A 17877-nucleotide genomic window follows, 5' to 3' on the forward strand; every position below is an offset into this window, starting at 1 on the left:
TGTGTGTTAGTTGCTCAGTCGTGTCTGACTCTGCCACCCCATGAACTATAGCCTGCCAGGCTCCTCTATCCATGGAATTCTCCAGGCAAGAACACTGGAGTGGATTGCCATTCCCTTCTCCAGAGGATCTTCCTGACCCAGGGATCGAACCAGGGTCTCCTGCATCGCAGGCAGATTCTTTACCGTTTGAACTACAGGGAAATCCTTTTCACAGACCCTAATGCCCTAAAAGCCCCGGGTAGGAACAGTGTGACCTTCTCAAGCAGGAATGGAAGAAAAGATATGGAAGGAGCTTGCAGAACTGGAGGGTGGCTTCTCCCGAGACACTGTGGCCTCTCCAGAGTAGGGGAGAAGCGGAAGGATGATTCTAGGCCCCGGGGCTCGGGTTTCCCAGAGATAGGACACCAGGTATGCAGGTGAGGGCCTCTCAGATAGCAGCACTTGGGGCAAGGAGCTGGGAAGGTCCCAAGAGTCTGGGGAACCCGGCAGCCCCTTCCAGGCTGGTCCACCCCACAGAGGGGAGGCAGACTCCCCGTCACTGGCTGAGCCTGGCTGGGGGCCGCGGGATGGAGACAGGTGAAAACGTGGGCACCAGAGGGAGAAGCAGAGCGCTTCAGTGCTGATGTCTTCTGAAGACCACGAGATGGGGCTATTTCCCCAGAAAAAGAAAACGGAAACAAACACCAGGGAAGGCATGCAGCAGTTCTACTGAGGGCGGGTCAGGGAATTGGGGCTTTGTCGTCCACCGAGAGGAACGCACGGGGCCACAAGGGTTGGCCGCCTTCTGCCCTGCTGGAACTTCCTCTGGGCTTTAGTAATTCAAGACCCCAAGTGCTCAGTGCCAGGCAGCCTTCCCGGAGATCCGTGTCACCTGCCAGCCACCCAGGGGAAAGGCCTGAGGACCAGTCTGAGAGCTGCTCGGGGCCAGCAAAGGCCTCTGGGAGCAACCTCGCAACCCGGGTCTCCAGGCTCTGCTCTTTGCGGGGGTGGGGGTGGGGAACAGAGAGATGCTACCTGCTCCCAGCCCTTCATGGAGTGCCTATCTCACTCATGTGGAGAAGCTTCCGGACCTTGCCCTCTTCTACTCCACACTAGCCCAGAGTGGCTCTTGCCTTTGCACTGGCTGTTGCCTCTGGCCCCAATGATCTTTCACCTCCGTTCAGTTTTTCCGAAAGGTTGCCTTCTAACCACACTGCTTAAACCCGGACCCGACCTCTCTTCTCTATTTCTGCCTCGCAGCACTTAGCACTGGTTAACATACTCTGTGATTCTTTTCTGTTTGCTTATTTTTAAAATTAACTCATTTATTTTAATTAAAGGCTAATTACTTTGCAATACTATAGTGGTTTTGGCCATACATTGACTCTGTGGTTCTTAATTCCAAACGTCGACTCTTTCTTGCCCATTTCCTGCCACTAGAATCGGAAACCCCCCCCCCCCCCCCAGCCCCAGCAGGGATTTGCGGGTTTTGTTCCCCAAGGCTGGATCTGCAGTGCCCGCTGCAGCCTGGCCTCCGGGAGTGCTTGGCTGTTGTCTGGGGGCCGGAGGGCTGGCACCGCTACCTCTGTCCAGAGCCCGGCATGCTTTGCCGCTCGGCCCCTGGCTTCCTCTTCTCGCACCTTCTCTGGACGTGCTCGGCCCCGCTAACATCCCTCACTACCCAGGAACACAACGCCCCACCCACCGAGAACCGCAGGGGGCCGGTCCAGGGACCTCGGGGGCTCACGTTCGCGGACGGTTGGCTGGGTGTCCCTGGGCGGGAGTGCTGCGACCTGACGCAGAGGCGCAAAATCCAAACTTACTCGCGTCGCGACGCTCTCCGAGCAGCCCTAGAGTCAGCCGCGAACCGCAGTCGGAGGAGAGAAACCGAGAGGAAAGGGGAGGGAAGCCCCGAGGGCTTTTTCGGCAGCTCTCCGCGCTCGCCACCTCCCAGGGCGTCCCTAACCACCTGCTGAGACCTGACTCGCGGGCTTCTGAGCCGTCCTTCCGTTCCCCCCCGCACCGCGCCCCCGTCCCTGCGTCGGAGAAAGTCCGAGGCCAAGGCCACCACCTCCGAGCAGCCCTCCACGGCACCACCCTCAGGGGGCGACGGGGCTTGACTTTACCCTTGGGTGCCGTGCGGGAGGCGCGTTCTGCACAGTAGTCCGTCTGTTCAGCTCCAATTTGCTGGGGCCGGGGCACTAGCAGGGCCGGTGGGGCGCGGCGTGGGATGGGGCGTGGTGGGGGGGGGCATGGAGCATGCGCAGCACAGCAGGAGGGAGGCCCGGCCCCGCATCCACCCTCGGCGCGCCCCGCGGGGGGTCTGGCTTGGCTCCCTGTGTCCCCCGGGGCACTTCCGCTTTCAGTCTGGGCTGCTTAGAGAACTTGGGGGTCGCAGTCAGTCCAAGACCATCCCCCAGGGGGCAGGGGAGGGGCAGTGTTAGTCGCGCACGTCCCATGTCTCAAGACTGCAGGGCTTTACTTTTTGTCTGTCTGTCCATCCGTCCATCCATCTAGGACTCACAGAATCCCTGGGGTTGGGGGGGGCAGTCAGCACCAAGTGGCTCAGCCACAGCACCTCAGTATGGGGCCAGCCCATTTGAGGCAGAAGGGTGAAGCTAAGAAAGTGGGGGGCAGTGAGAGGGGATTTGGGGAGACCAGTGGACAGACAGACGGAGGAGTAGTGAAGAGCTACTGCGTGCTTTGGTCTTTCCTTGGGTCCCCCAGGGGCCTTGGAATCTGCATTTCCCCACAGGACTGGGGTTGGAATCCAGGGCTGAATGCACATGCCTGCCCTTGGGCATGATGATTCCTCCCAACGTTAAGAATAGGAAAAAGGCTGTGGAAGAAAATCCACAACAAAAAAGCACCAGGACTGCCTGTTCTGTTTCTCCCGGCCCTGGTCATTGGGATTTAAGCATGAGGTGGGGACCCTTCCTTCCACAAGCAGAGCACAGGACTGCACAGAGAAGCCCTCCCCATGCTGATGCTCCCAGGACAGAAGCTGCCTGACCCTGGTTTAGGAGGAAAGCTGGGAGCCCTAACTTGGGTGCTTCTGGCCTCGGGGAGCAGGGTTCTCAGGAGGCCAAATGCAGCATAGCTTCAGGGCCCCGTCCCTGGATCAGAGGCAGGGAGATCCCCTGTGGCCCCTGGTTGCAGGTTCTGATGCCAACTCTTGTCTTCTCACCAGGAGTCTGGCTAGATAAGCCTGGACCTGGGCTTTAGAGGTATAATGGGGTGAACGGTAGCCCCTTAAAAGATACGTGCACGCCCTAACTTCCAGAATCTGTGAATGTGAGTTTTCCGGGAAATGGGTCTTGTGCAGATGTGATGAAATTAAGAATCTCAACATGAGATCATTCTGGATGATTCAGTTCAGTTCAGTTCAGTCACTCAGTTGTGTCCGACTCTTTGCAACTCCATGAATTGAAGCACACCAGGCCTCCCTGTCCATCACCAACTCCCAGAGTTCACCCAAACTCACGTCCATTGAGTCGGTGATGCCATCCAGCCATCTCATCCTCTGTCGTCCCCTTTTCCTCCTGCTCCCAATCCCTCCCAGCATCAGAGTCTTTTCCAATGAGTCAACTCTTCGCATGAGGTGGCCAAAGTACTGGAGTTTCAGCTTTAGCACCATTCCTTCCAAAGAACACCCAGGACTGATCTCCTTTAGAATGGACTGGTTGGATCTCCTTGCAGTCCAAGGGACTCTCAAGAGTCTTCTCCAACACCACAGTTCAAAAGCATTAATTCTTCAGCGCTCAGCTTTCTTCACAGTCTAACTCTCACATCCATACATGACTACTGGAAAAACTATAGCCTTGACTAGATGGACCTTTGTTGGCAAAGTAATGTCTCTGCTTTTCAATATGCTATCTAGGTTGGTCATAACTTTCCTTCCAAGGAGTAAGTGTCTTTTAATTTCATGGCTGCAATCACCATCTGCAGTGATTTTGGAGCCCAGAAAAATAAAGTCTGACACTGTTTCTACTGTTTCCCCATCTATTTGCCATGAAGTGATGGGACCAGATGCCATGATCTTAGTTTTCTGAATGTTGTGCTTTAAGTCAACTTTTTCACTCTCCTCTTTCACTTTCATCAAGAGGCTTTTTAGTTCCTCTTCACTTTCTGCCATAAGGGAGGTGTCATCTGCATATCTGAGGTTATTGATATTTCTCCCGGCAATCTTGATTCCAGCTTGTGCTCCTTCCAGCCCAGCATTTCTCATGATGTATTCCACATATAAGTTAAATAAGCAGGGTGACAATATACAGCCCTGATGGACTCCTTTTCCTATTTGGAACCAGTCTGTTGTTTCATGTCCAGTTCTAACAGTTGCTTCCTGACCTGCATATAGGTTTCTCAAGAGGCAGGTCAGGTGGTCTGGTGTTCCCATCTCTTTCAAAATTTTCCACAATTTATTGTGATCCACACAGTCAAAGGCTTTGGCATAGTCAATAAAGCAGAAATAGATGTTTTTCTGGAACTCTCTTGCTTTTTCCATGATCCAGTGGATGTTGGCAATTTGATCTCTGGTTCCTTTGCCTTTTCTACAACCAGCTTGAACATCTGGAAGTTCACATATTGCTGAAGCCTGGCTTGGAGAATTTTGAGCATTACTTTACTAGCGTGTGAGATGAGTGCAATTGTGCGGTAGTTTGAGCAGTTTTTGGCATTGCCTTTCTTTGGGATTGGAATGAAAACTGACCTTTTCCAGTCCTGTGGCCACTGCTGAGTTTTTGAAATTTGCTGGCATATTGAGTGCAGCACTTTCACAGCATCATTTTTCAGGATTTGAAATAGCTCAACTGGAATTCCATCACCTCCACTAGCTTTGTTTGTAGTGATGCTTCCTAAGGCCCGCTTGACTTCACATTCCAGGATGTCTGGCTCTAGGTGAGTGATCACACCATCGAGATTATCTTGGTTGTGAGGATCTTTTTTGTACAGTTCTTCTGTGTATTCTTGCCACCTCTTCTTAATATCTTCTGCTTCTGTTAGGTCCATACCATTTCTGTCCTTTATCGAGCCCATCTTTGCATGAAATCAGGTGAGCCCTAAATCCAATGACAAGTGTCCTTAAAGAGACAGAAGAGGAGAGAGACACACACACAGAAGAGAAGCCACATGAAGGCAAACACAGAGACTGGAGGGATGTGACCACAAGCCAAGGGATGCCTGGAGCCCCACAAAATGAAAGAGGCAAGGAACCTGGAGCCTTTGGAGGGAGCACGGCCCTACTGGCACCTTGATTTGGGGCTTCTGGCCTCAAGAGCCAGGAGAATAAATTCCTCTTGTTTTAAGCCACCTGATTTGTGGTTATTTATTGCTGCATCCGTAGGAAACTCATCCACTAGGGAATGGATTGAGGCAGTTGACGCAAGGGGCTGGACGTTTGTATCCCACATTAGCAACTAGTAGTGGGATGTGTGCTAAGCGCAACCTTGGGGAAGGCAGCTTTTGTGGTTTGGGGCAATTCTTAGAGAGCCTTGGCATCCAACCTGCACAGAAGGAGGGAGTGAAAGCCTGAGGTGGGGCAGGAGCCTGTTGGAGTGCACCCCACATCTGCCACACTGTGGAATGGCTGAGTGTCCTCAGCATGTATCAGGAGATTCATTTCCTTCTAGAAGTTTTCCAGTTTTTGTTTTTTTGAGGCTTTTTTATTTTTTTCTTACTCAAAAATGCTTCATTTTTTATTTAGAATTTTTTTGAAATAGAACATCTTATATTATAGTAATTGTATTTGTATTAAAAAAATCTTTCTGCAAAGAAAACTCAGGCCCACAAAGAGGTACTACAAGGAAGGAAAATTATGAGCCAATCTCTCTTATAAACACAAATGCAAAAATTCTAAATAAAATATTAGCAAATTGAGTCCATAAACCATTTGAAATCATTTAAGTTTAGAAAAAGTAGGAAATCAATCAATAAAATCAGCCATATTAATAAAATAAAGGAGAAGAACCATGTGATCATTATTTTGCCAAATGCAAAAAACAAAAAAAGAGATTTTGATAGAATTTAATAACCATTCATTTTTTAAAAAAACTTTTCAGGGTGGGGAGCAATCCAACAATAGAAGAGACTTCCTTAAGGTCCTATTTAGCTTTCTGACTCTGTTCTTGTGCTTTCAACACTTCCACAACAATCTTCTACTCAATAAGGAAAGTGCGCTTGATTCTGTCACGGACGCATTTAGCACGCATGGACCCACCATAGGCTCGGCTGACATGTTTCTTCATTTTAGACAATTTCATGAGAACTTTAGGTCTCACAGCACGAATGCCCCTAAGTCTGCCTGGGCACACACCACATGCGGATTTTGGTGCTTTCCCAACCTTCTTGGTATAAAGATAAACAATTCTATTACCAGGGGTTCGGGACAGCCTGGTTTTGTTAGAGGCTGTATTGTAGGCACCATCATGAATGCCTCTAGATGCCTTCTCCAGAAGGTTTCCCAGTTTTTTTTTTAATGAAGAATTTCAAACACACGCCCAGCCTAGAGAAAGTCATGTAACAGAAATCTGTGGATGCACCTGGCAGCTCCAGCAGCAATCCACCCAGGCCCATCCTACTCTGTCTTTCCTCCATCCACCTCTCCTTATTGTGGCAAGAGTGAGGGTGGGGTGGGTGCTGGCAGAGATAGTACCTTGAGGGCAGCAAGCCCTGATTCAGCCACTCTGTAGTGAGTCCCAGGGATCCTAGCAGGGAAGGGGCCTGGAAAAGTCCAGGGCGAAGCCAAGCCTCAGGAAGGAGGGAGGGCCCAAGCCAGTGGTGGGAGGTGGCCTGGGAGGTGTGTGGAGCCTTGAGTGGTGTCCTTCCAACTCCAGACACTAAGGGAGTGACAGACAAAGCCCAAACCTGATGGCAAGCCATTACATTTAGAATGCATAAACAACAAGGAGAAAAGGGAACCCTTACACTGTTGGTGGGAATGCAATCTAGTACAGCCACTATGGAGAACAGTGTGGAGATTCCTTAAAAAACTGGAAATAGAATTGCCATACAACCCAGCAATCCCACTGTTGGGCATACACACCGAGGAAACCAGAATTGAAAGAGACACGTATACCCCAGTGTTCATTGCAGCACTGTTTACAATAGCCAGGCAGTGGAAGCAACCTAGATGTCCATCAGCAGATGAATGGATAAGAAAGCTGTGGTACATATACATAATGGAGTATTACTCAGCTATTAAAAAGAGTACATTTGAATCAGTTTTAATGAGGTGGATGAAACTGAAGCCTATTATACAGAGTGAAGTAAGTCAGAAAGAAAAACACCAACCTTAAAAGCTTCTTCACATCAGAGGAAACTATTAGCAAGGTGAAAAGACAGCCTTCAGAATGGGAGAAGATAATAGCAAATGAAGCAACTGACAAACAACTAATCTCAAAAATATACAAGCAACTCCTACAGCTCAACTCCAGGAAATAAATGACCCAATCAAAAAATGGGCCAAAGAACTAAATAGACATTTCTCCAAAGAAGACATACAGATGGCTAACAAACACATGAAAAGATGCTCAACATCACTCATTATCCGAGAAATGCAAATCAAAACCACTATGAGGTACCATTTCACACCAGTCAGAATGGCTGCGATCCAAAAGTCTACAAGTAATAAATGCTGGAGAGGGTGTGGAGAAAAGGGAACCCTCTTACACTGTTGGTGGGAATGCAAACTAGTACAACCACTATGGAGAACAGTGTGGAGATTCCTTAAAAAAACTGGAAATAGAACTGCTTTATGATCCAGCAATCCCACTGCTGGGCATACACACTGAGGAAACCAGAAGGGAAAGAGATACGTGTACCCCAATGTTCATCGCAGCACTGTTTATAATAGCCAGGACATGGAAGCAACCTAAATGTCCATCAGCAGATGAATGGATAAGAAAGCTGTGGTACATATACACAATGGAGTATTACTCAGCCATTAAAAAGAGTACATTTGAATCAGTTCTAATGAGGTGGATGAAACTGGAGCCTATTATACAGAGTGAAGTAAGCCAGAAAGAAAAATACCAATACAGTATACTAACGCATATATATGGAATTTAGAAAGATGGTAACAATAACCCTGTGTACGAGACAGCAGAGGAGACGCTGATGTATAGAACAGTCTTATGGACTCTGTGGGAGAGGGAGAGGGTGGGAAGATTTGGGAGAATGGCACTGAAACATGTAAAATATCATGTATGAAACGAGTTGCCAGTCCAGGTTCGATGCACGATACTGATGCTTGGGGCTGGTGCACTGGGATGACCCAGAGGGATGGTATGGGGAGGGAGGAGGAAGGAGGGTTCAGGATGGGGAACACATGTATACCTGTGGCGGATTCATTTTGATATTTGGCAAAACTAATACAATTATGTAAAGTTTAAAAATAAAATAAAATTAAAAAAAAAAAAGAAAGCCACCAATACAGTATATTAATGCATATATATGGAGTTTAGAAAGATGGTAATGATAACCCTGTATGTGAGACAGCAAAAGAGACACAGATGTAAAGAAAAGACTTTTGGACTCTGTGGGAGAAGCAGAGGGTGGGATGATTTGAGAGAATAGCATTGAAACACGTATATTACCATATGTGAAATAGATCGCCAGTCCAGGCTTGATGCATGAGACAGGGTGCTCAGGGCTGGTGCAATGGGATGACCCTGAGAGATGGGATGGGGAGGGAGGTGGGAGGGGGAGTTCAGAATGGGGGACGCATGTATACCCATGGCTGATTCATGTGAATGTATGGCAAAATCCACCACAATAGTAAAGTAATTAGCCTCCAATTAAAATAAATAAATTAATTTACAAAAACAAACAAACAAACTGGATATATAACTGCTGTATGACCCAGCAATCCCACTGCTGGGCATACACACCGAGGAAACCAGAATTGAAAGGGACACACGTACCCCAATGTTCATTGCAGCACTGTTTACAATAGCGGGGACATGGAAGCAACCTAGATGGCCACTGGCAGACGAATGGATAAGAGAGCTATGGTACATATACACAATGGAATGTTACTCAGGTATTAAAAAGAACACATTTGAATCAGTTCTGATGAGGTGGATGAAACTGGAGCCTGTTATACAGAATGAAGTAAGCCAGAAAGAAAAACACCAATACAGTATATTAACACATATACATGGAATTTATGCAGTCCATGGGGTTGCAGAGTTGGACATGACTGAGTGACTGAACTGAACTAATGGAATTTAGAAAGACGGTAACGATGACCCTATACACAAGACAGCAAAAGAGACACAGATATAAAAAACAGACTCTGTTCTTTTTGGACTTGGTGGGAGAAAGCAGGGGTGGGATGATTTGAGAGGATAGCATTGAAACATATATATTACCATATGTGATAATTTATGTGATATTACCATATGTGATATTACATATGTGATGTTACCATATGTGATAAAGGAAATGGCAACCCACTCCAGTATTCTCGCCTAGGAAATCCCATGGACAAAGTCTGAGCCTGGTGGGCGACAGTCCATGGGGTAACAGAGTCAGACACAAATTAGCAACTGAGCACATACCGTATGTGAAATAGATGACCAGTCCAAGTTTGATGCATAAAACAGGGCACTCAAAGCTGGTGCACTGGGACAACCCAGAAGGATGGGATGGGGAGGGAGGTAGGAGAGGGGTTCGGGATGGGGAACACATGTACACCCATGGCTAATTCATGTCAATGTATGGCAAAAACCACCAGAATATTGTAAAGTAATTAGCCTCCAATTAAAATACATAAATTAATTAAAAAAAACAAGGTCTTACTGTGGAGCACAGAGAACTATACTCAATATCCTGTGATAGATCACAATGGAAAAGAATATAAAAAGAATGTATATATGTGTATAACTGAGTCACTTTGCTGGACAGCAGAGATTGGCACAACATTGTAAATCAGCTATACTTCAATAAAAAATTTAAAAGGAAAGTGGAAAAAAAGAATGAAGGTGAAATAAGTACCTTTTGAGACAGATGAAAGCTAAGAAAATTCACCAATAGATCTGTACTAAAAGAATGCTAAAGAATATCTTTCCACATGAAGAAATATGATAGTAGAGGGAAATCTTGGTCTTTGGGTAGAGATGAGGAACACCAGAAATGGTAAATATGGGTGTAAACATTTAAACATGGACATGAATTTGAGCAAACTCCAGGAGATAGTGGAGGACAGAGGAGCCTGGCATGCTGCAAGCCATGGGGTCGACAAGAGTCAGAAACGACTTAGTGACTGAACAGCAACAACAGGCATTTAAACGTTAAAAAATACTTGTTTGCTCTTAATTTCTTTATTATACATATGGCTATTAAAAGTTGTAATAGCAAGTATATTGTAAGCTTTATAATCCATGTAGATATAACATACATGGTAACTACAGCATAAAAGATGGGGTAGAGCAGGAATGAGGGCTCAGGATGGAGGGGACACCTATGGCCGATTCATATTTATGCATGGCAGAAAACATCACAATATTGTAAATTATGTTGTAGAAATGTCCGTACATTTATGTGAAGTGGTACAATGTTAACCACAATCAGGCAGTGAAAAATTAAAGATATCCAATAAGTCCCCTATAGAACAGCATTCAAGTGGGGAACTTTCAAAGATGTGAATGTATATTCACATGTCCAATCATGTAAGTTAGCTCACCTTTCTGGTGTAAACTGTCATGTGTGAGCACCCTCTACAAGTGGATGTACTTTAGTGTACTTTACTGTACAGTACTGTATGGAGTACAGTATCTGTATTTCAAGCCCAGGATGCCCAGACTCAATCATAAAAGCAGTGGCAATGTAGCCGGTACTGAGAAGAAGTCCCAAGCGATAACAATGGAAACAAAAGTGAAAAGAATGGAGAGAGGGAGCAAGGTGAAAGGTGGTAGACGTCACTTGTTCTTATAACATGACTTATTCAACCACTGGATGATTCTAAAGCATTATGACAAAATCATGGAACATGTGAAGTTGGCTGTGTCGATGATGTGAACAATAATATGGCAGAAGTGTGAAAAAGTGATGGAGGAGCTAGAGAAAGAGAAATGTCTCAGTGTGTGAATGCAAGATCAGCATCAGTAAGTCCACTCAGCTTAATGCTGATTTAAGAGAAAGGTGACAGCCTGGAGGGATAGGGTGGGGAGGGAGGTGGGAGGAGATTTCAGAATGGAGGGGACACATGTATACCTATGGCCAATTCATATTTATGCATGGCAAAAACCATCATAACACTGCAAAGTAATTAATCTTCCAATTAAAATAAATAAATAAAAAGAGAGAAAACTAAAAGCCTTTATGAAATTATTACCTCAGGCAGGAAAAAAGGGAACATAGGGACAAAAATAGATGGACAGACAATGCTATGTATTGAATGTTTGTAAACGCCCCGCCAATTCACCTATTAAATTCTAACCCCCAAAGCAATGAGATTTGGAAGTGGGGCCTTGGGAAGTGATTAGCCCACGAGGGTGGAACCCTAACGAAAGAGATTAGTGACTTTATAAAAGGGACACCAGAGAGTTCCCTCATCCTCTTTCTGCCATGAGAGAAGATGGCTAGTTGATAAAACTAGACAAAAATCAGTAATATACAGAACAGCATTATGAAATTATCAGTCACAGTATAAGATGAACTATAACAGGCTTCCTAGGTGGCACTAGTGGTAAAGAACCTGCCTGCCAATGCAGGAGACTAAGAGGTGCAGGTTTGATCCCTGGGTCGGGAAGATTCCCTGGAGAAGGGCATGGGAGCCCACTGCAGTATTCTTGCCTGGAGAACCCCCACAGACACAGGACCCTGGCGGGCTATAGTCCATAGGGTTGCAAAGAGCCAGAAACGACTGAAGCAACTTAGCACACACTTAAACAGAAATTAACCAATTTGCCAGCGATGGGTTTTCCATCTGCAAGTTTACTTTTGCAACTCAGCTGCCTTGCAGGGAGACCTTTTGATTGGTGGAAAGCAAATGAAGTAACATGAAAGTCGCTCAGTCGTGTCCTTCTCCAGGGGATCTTCCCAGCCCAGGGATTGAACCCAGGTCTCCCGCATTGCGGGCAGTTTTTTACCATCTGTGCCATCAGGGAAGCCATCTTTGCTTCCCGGGGGGCCAAGCCTTGGAACATCAAGTCCTTAGTGCTCACCGCTTGTTGATACAGTAGCAAAGAGCCTCCTCTCGTGTGTTTCTCATCCAATCATTTTCCTTGTAAACAGCTGCCTAGACCTTTCCCCCTCATCTTCCTCGGGCTTCTGGGAGCATGGAGGAAACCCAGGTGGCATTCGCACAGAGGGCTCGGAATAGTGCGCTGCACGGTTCCTGGCTGCGCTGCTGAGCCGAGTTCTTCAGACCCTTCTGAGCGGGATTCGAGAGTCGTTTATAGAGTCAGAGAAAGTAAGTAGACAGGTGGGGACTTTGCTGGGGTCTGGACTCCGCAGTTACCAGGGGTCCCGGGTGGGGGTCCCTTAGCTGGCCCAGCAAGGAGTGGAGGTGGGGGGAAGGCCAACACGTACTAGATTGGGAATCCTGGTGAGGCCACAGACAGCGGCAGGCTTCAGAGGGGCTGAGGGAAGGGTTTCCTCAGTGTAGGGGTTCTGCGGGGAGGACTGCTGGCTGCCAGGGTGGCTGGTGGGGGGGGCGTTCTGGTTTGGGGGTTCAGAGGGGGTGGCTAATGGTTAAACTTGTGGGGGTCTCAGAAGGAAGGGCTTCCTGCTGAGTGGGTGAGGCCTACTTTGGAGGCCAGAAGAGAGTATTACTGGCTGAGGGAGTGGGGAGGACGTGAGAGGGGGTCCCCCATGCCGAGACATGAAGGGAACATGAGGAAAGGGCTAATGTCTGCCCCCTGTGGTGGAAAGAAGGGGCTGAGGGAAGGGTGGATGGGATGGACTTGTGGGTGTGGTTTGGAAACCGTTAGGGGAGGTACCAGCTCTGCGGGGGGCGGGGCGGGGCGGGGCGGGGCGAGGCGAGAGGGCGTTGGTGGCCGGAAGGGAGCCCTGGCTCTCTTCTTGGGAGGGGGGAGGCAAGAGGGGCAGTCGCTACATGGGTGAGATAGTGCTTGTGGGAGGACTTCCCAGTGTGGGGAGGTGAGAGGGGAAGTCTGATCTCTAAACATGTGGTGGCGCCCTGCTTCCAGGGCCTAGAGGAGAGCGCTGCCAAGTGGCAGGGTAGGGGAGTGTAGTTGAAGGGAGCTAGGAGGAGCCGCCTGGCCATGTGCAGTGAGTGAGGCTGAGACTGGCGGCGCTGGAGCTGCTGTGATCTGGTGGAGGCTGTTTGCCGTTGCAAATGGATTTGTGGGGGTTCTGGGGGGTGCTCTGGTGCACTGTATTAGGAACGGAGAGGTTCCAGGTCACCAGAATTGCAGTGGTGGGAGGGGCGGGGCCCTGGTCTCCACACAAAATACAGGTTCTTCATGAGGGTGCTTTGTACATTCACCAGGATACACCACACCTAAATTTAAAAGTATTGCAATTTTACATGATAAGTTCTCTTACCACAGGGGAATTTTATTTGATGTTAATAATGATAATATATCTTTAAATACTGGGAAATCCATGGATTGAAGGAAAAAAAATCACTAAGGGACTTAGAAAATATTTCAAACTGAATAATGAAAAAACACAACTTACCCAAATTAGTGGGAGGCAGCTAAAGAAGCAATAGGAGGAAAATGTATTGCTCTAAATGCTTATGTTAGAAAAGAGTGAGGACATAAAATCAGTGACCTAACAGTCCCTATAGAGATGCTAAAAGAAGAAGAGCGAAAGAAGCATAAAATGAGTTGACTGAAGTAATAATTGGGCTAAGAAAGGAGGTTGGTGATAGAAAGCAAATTATGGACACGATAAACCAAGCCATATGTTTGTTCTTTTAAAAAAGGGCAACAAAACTGAGAAAGCCCTAGAAAGATGAATCAAGTAAAAATACAAAGAATGCTAAACACCAATATTAGGAATGAAAGAGGGCTAACACTACAGGTCAGATGTACAGTAAAAAGAGAATATAGGGCTATGATAGAAAAAATTATGCTAAAAAACTTGAAAAATTCCTTGGGAAAAAGGCAACTTCTTAAAACTGATGCCAGAAATGTAGAAAATGTTTTGTTTTGTAAATATATATTTATTGTTTTACAGAATTTTGTGGTTTGTTTTGTAAATACATTTAATTTATCAGAAAATTTTCCTAAAACCAAACAAACAAAACAGGTTGGGGCAGTGCTCCAAGCTGCTGCTGTGAGGGGCAGTGGGGTGGGCCGTGTGGCCCAAACATTATTCTCTCCCCTTTGCACGCACAAGCCTATTCCCACGCTTCAAAAGTCTGTGCACACCCCTTTGATCACTTTCCCCACCCTCAGGTCCTCAAAAATGGTGAAGCCACTGGCACTGCTGCGAGACTGGTGCAGGTGGATGGACGTGAATGAGGAGCGCTCTCTGCTCCTCCTGGGCATCCCAGATGACTGCGAAGACCAAGAATTCAGGGATGCCGTGCAGGCTGCCCTGGGCCCCCTGGGCAGATACCGAGTGCTGGGCAAGATCTTCAGAAAGGATCTGGGGTCGAAGATTGCTTTGGTCGAGTTTGCTGAGTATTTAAGCCGAAGCTTGATCCCCCGGCAAATACCAGGCAAAGGGGGGCCCTGGGATGTTGTCTGCCTGCCCCAGGCCCCTGATGCTGAGCCACAGGATAGACCCAATTTCCCTGCACAGCCCCAGAGACGAGCAGTGGTTGGTAGGGTAGGTGAGGCAAGAGCCGCAGGTGATGTTGGAGGAATAGGTGAGGTAGGAGCAGCAGGTGAGGAGGGAGCCGCAGGAGATGTTGGAGGAACAGATGAGGTAGGAGCAGCAGGTGAGGAGGGAACCTCAAATGAGGAGGGAATCTCAAGTGAGAATGGACCCACAGGTGAGGAGGGAGCTGCAGGTGAGATAGACGCAGATGAGGAGAGAGCTGCAGGTGAGATAGAGGCAGGTGAGGAGGCAGCTGCAGGTATGGAGGGAGCTGCAGTTGAGAATGGACCCACAGGTGAGGCGGGAGCCTCAAGTGAGAATGGGCCTGCCTGTGAGGAGGGAGCCACAGATGAGGAGGGAGCCGCAGGGGAGGCAGGAGCTGCAGGGCAGGCAGGAGCTGGCTTCGAGGGACGAGCTACCAGTGAGGCAGGTGGTACAGGTGAGGAAGGCACTGCAGATGAGGAAGGGACTGCAGATGAGGCAGGTGGTATAGGTGAAGCAGACACTGCAGATGAGGCCAGGGTGGCTGGTGAGGCAGGAGCTGAGAGTGAGGCCAGAGCTGAAGATGAAGCAGGAACATCTGATGAGGAGGGAGCGGCAGGTGATACGGGAGTTGCAGGTGTGGCCGGATCACTGAGCCTGGCAGGAGCGGCCGGGGAGGCAGGAGTTCCCATGGAGGCTGCAGCTGCAGGCATCGCCGGAGCCATGGATGAGCCACGGGCCTGGTCCCCTCAGTGGTGGCTGGCCTTGGAGCCCGTGCTAGAGAATATGGGCTACCTGGAGCTGAGAACCTTCTCCGGGATGGAAGAGCCGGACGAAGGGGAAGAGTCCTTTGAGAGCTGGCTGGATCATGCCAACGACATGCTGTACCTGTGTCGCCATGTGACCGAGATGGAGCGGAGGAGGCGGCTGGTGGAGCGCTTGGGGGGTCCGGCGTTGGATCTCCTGTGCAGCCTTCTGGAGGAAGATCCCAACCTGACAGCCCAGGATTGCCTGACAGTGCTGGTGGAGGCATTCGGGAGTAAGGATCCCTGGGTAACCACTCGGCTGAAGTTCATGACGTGCACCCAGTGGCCCCAGGAGAGCCTCTTTGCCTTTGTGATGCGCCTAGAAGGCCTGCTTCAGTTGGCCCTGGGCAAGGGGGCCGTGCACCCAGCCATTGCAGATCAGCTGCGTGCCCGGCAGGTGCTCATGCGGGCCCGGCCCAACAACCTGATGCAGAACAAGCTGAAGAGGATGCGGATGGAGAGAAGACCCCCCAGCTTCGTGGCGATGCTGCAGCTCATCCGGGAGACGGAGTCCTGGGAGACCAACCCAGCGATGGGTGAGCAGCTCCCAGTGGAGGAGGAGGCCCATGGGGTCCTTGGAGACCTGGCTGCTGCCCTAGGCCATATGATCATCACCGAGGGCGCAGCTGCAGGTGGAAGTGAGGCCTCCCCAGCCAGGGGAGATACCTCTGCCCAGGTTGCCTTTTCCAAGGAAGGTGATGTCGAGGCCCTCCCAACGTGTGAAGAGGCCAGTAAGGCAGTTGGCAGCAGTGCCGAGGTTGCCCAGGCTGCTCCTGAAGCCCGTGGTGCCACCACGGCAGCCTCTGCCCCTGGGGAGACCACTCAGGAAGATGGAAGGGCTCCCAGCCCCCTGGGCCTAGGTCAAGCAGCACCCTCAGAGGCCCCTTGGGGCCCTGCCACTGCCTGGATGGGTGGGGCTTCCCCGGTGGTCCCAGGAAGTCCTGGCTGGGAGCCAGAGGGTCTCCCCCAGGTAGGATACCAGGAGGCTGAGGAGCCCCCCAAGAAGGGGCTCAAGCCCATCCCAGAGGAGCCCAAAGATGAGGAAGGGGCTGTGGAGATGAGCCCCCTGGGGTTCTCCTCCGGTCAATAGGCTCAGCAGGTCCCAGGCCCCTGGCCTGGAAGCAGGGAGAGGCCAGGTCAGGCAGCCTCCTGGCCCCACGTTAGGGGCCAAGTCATGGTGCCTGGGCCTCCCCACCCCCCCCAAGAGGGGTCCCCTATTCAGCATCCCCTGGGACAGGCTGGTCAGTGTCCTGGGAAGTCCAGATGTGTCCCTGTAGGCCCCGTAGTGACCCAGATCTCAAGGAACGCCTCCCTGGCCCAGCCTCTCTCCCCTCCCTGTCAAAACACATCCCTGAGCTGTCATCAACTCCCCTCCCAACCCCTGCAGAGCCCTGAGGTGCCTGTGAACCCAGGCCGGATGTCCCCACCTACCCGGTCAGCCACCCTGAGCCCTGCCACATGCCCTGAGCTTGAGCACCAGCCAAGACCTGGTCCTCAGCTCAGCGTGTGCTTCCCCATTGTGGATTCAGGCCAAGTTCTGCTTGGTCTCCTGGAGATGAGCATGTGTTCTTCTCTGAGCAGTTCCCCCCACCATGGTGCAGAGACACCCCAGCCCACTCCCAGGAGCCGTTGGGAAGGAGGGGACGGACGAGGGCTTGGCCGGTGACCACCCCGGGACCTCAGGAAGGAAGATCTGCATTGGGGCTTTGCAGCGGGGCTTCGGGAGGCCCCCCAGGACCTGTGCCCTGCTGGGCCACGCCATGCTTCCTTGGGACTCGGTGTTCTCGGCTTGGTGCGGCATGCCCTGCTGTGTGACTGTCCTGTGCCCGCCATAGGACATGTGGGCCCGAGTGGGAGGGGCTGCCCTGAGGGGATCGGGCATTGCCAGTGCTCACCATCCTGGCAAGACACTGCACACAAAGCCCTCGGAAAGGGAGAGGGTGGGGGGAGGGAGGGCCACTGTGTGGCGGGAGGGAGGGCACCTCGTTAGGGACTCTGGGAGGAGGGGGGGCGGGACTGTGATCTCTAGCGGCCATCAGAAGTTCCCTGTGTTGTCATTCCTTGTCTTCAATGGTTTCAGTCTGTGTTGCACTTCAATAAAATTTGCTGAATGTTTCAGCTGAGTCTCGTCTCTGCTCTGGACAGTGGAGGGGAGGGGCTGCTGGGGGTAGGGCCGAGGGTGGGGGGAGTGACAGTGGCCCAGTATCCCGAGTCAGCACTGTGGTGCAGTCCTAGCAGGGTGGGGGGCGGTGGCCAAAATAGCTTCCTGCTCAGCACCCATGGCAATGAGAGGGTAGGGTAGGTACTTTGAAGACCCAGACATGGTGAGGGTTTTTCTTCCATTTGATAGGTGAACCATAACATTTTGAGGTTA

General features: G+C 49.9%; 2 protein-coding genes and 1 pseudogene across 3 annotated transcripts in view; 1 reads left to right on the plus strand and 2 right to left on the minus strand.

Moving 5' to 3' along the window:
• The window catches only part of ZFP92 (ZFP92 zinc finger protein), a 25139-nt gene extending 12876 nt beyond the window's left edge, over positions 1-12263 (minus strand). The window contains exon 1 of one of the 2 annotated variants that reach the window (XM_044936847.2): positions 12144-12263. The gene's annotated coding sequence lies outside the window, so the exon portion shown is untranslated. Of the gene's footprint in view, positions 1-2105; positions 2221-12143 lie in introns of those variants that run through there. The other variant, XM_025276319.3, reaches the window with a different exon arrangement.
• On the minus strand, positions 6078-12198 carry LOC102393744 (annotated as a pseudogene).
• PNMA6E (PNMA family member 6E) lies at positions 12262-17433 on the plus strand. The gene is made up of 2 exons (XM_025276613.3): positions 12262-12391; positions 14349-17433. The coding sequence occupies exon 2, from the start codon at positions 14359-14361 to the stop codon at positions 16591-16593; it is 2235 nt and encodes a 744-aa protein (XP_025132398.3). The 5' UTR covers positions 12262-12391; positions 14349-14358; the 3' UTR covers positions 16594-17433.
• Positions 17434-17877: the final 444 nt, after the last annotated feature.

Source organism: Bubalus bubalis, chromosome X, assembly GCF_019923935.1.
Source record: "Bubalus bubalis isolate 160015118507 breed Murrah chromosome X, NDDB_SH_1, whole genome shotgun sequence".
NCBI classification, from domain to species: domain Eukaryota; kingdom Metazoa; phylum Chordata; class Mammalia; order Artiodactyla; family Bovidae; genus Bubalus; species Bubalus bubalis.

Bases quoted from the DNA above. Each gene is read 5' to 3' on its own strand.
- PNMA6E (XM_025276613.3), top strand. From the start codon at position 14,359: ATGGTGAAGCCACTGGCACTGCTGCGAGACTGGTGCAGGTGGATGGAC.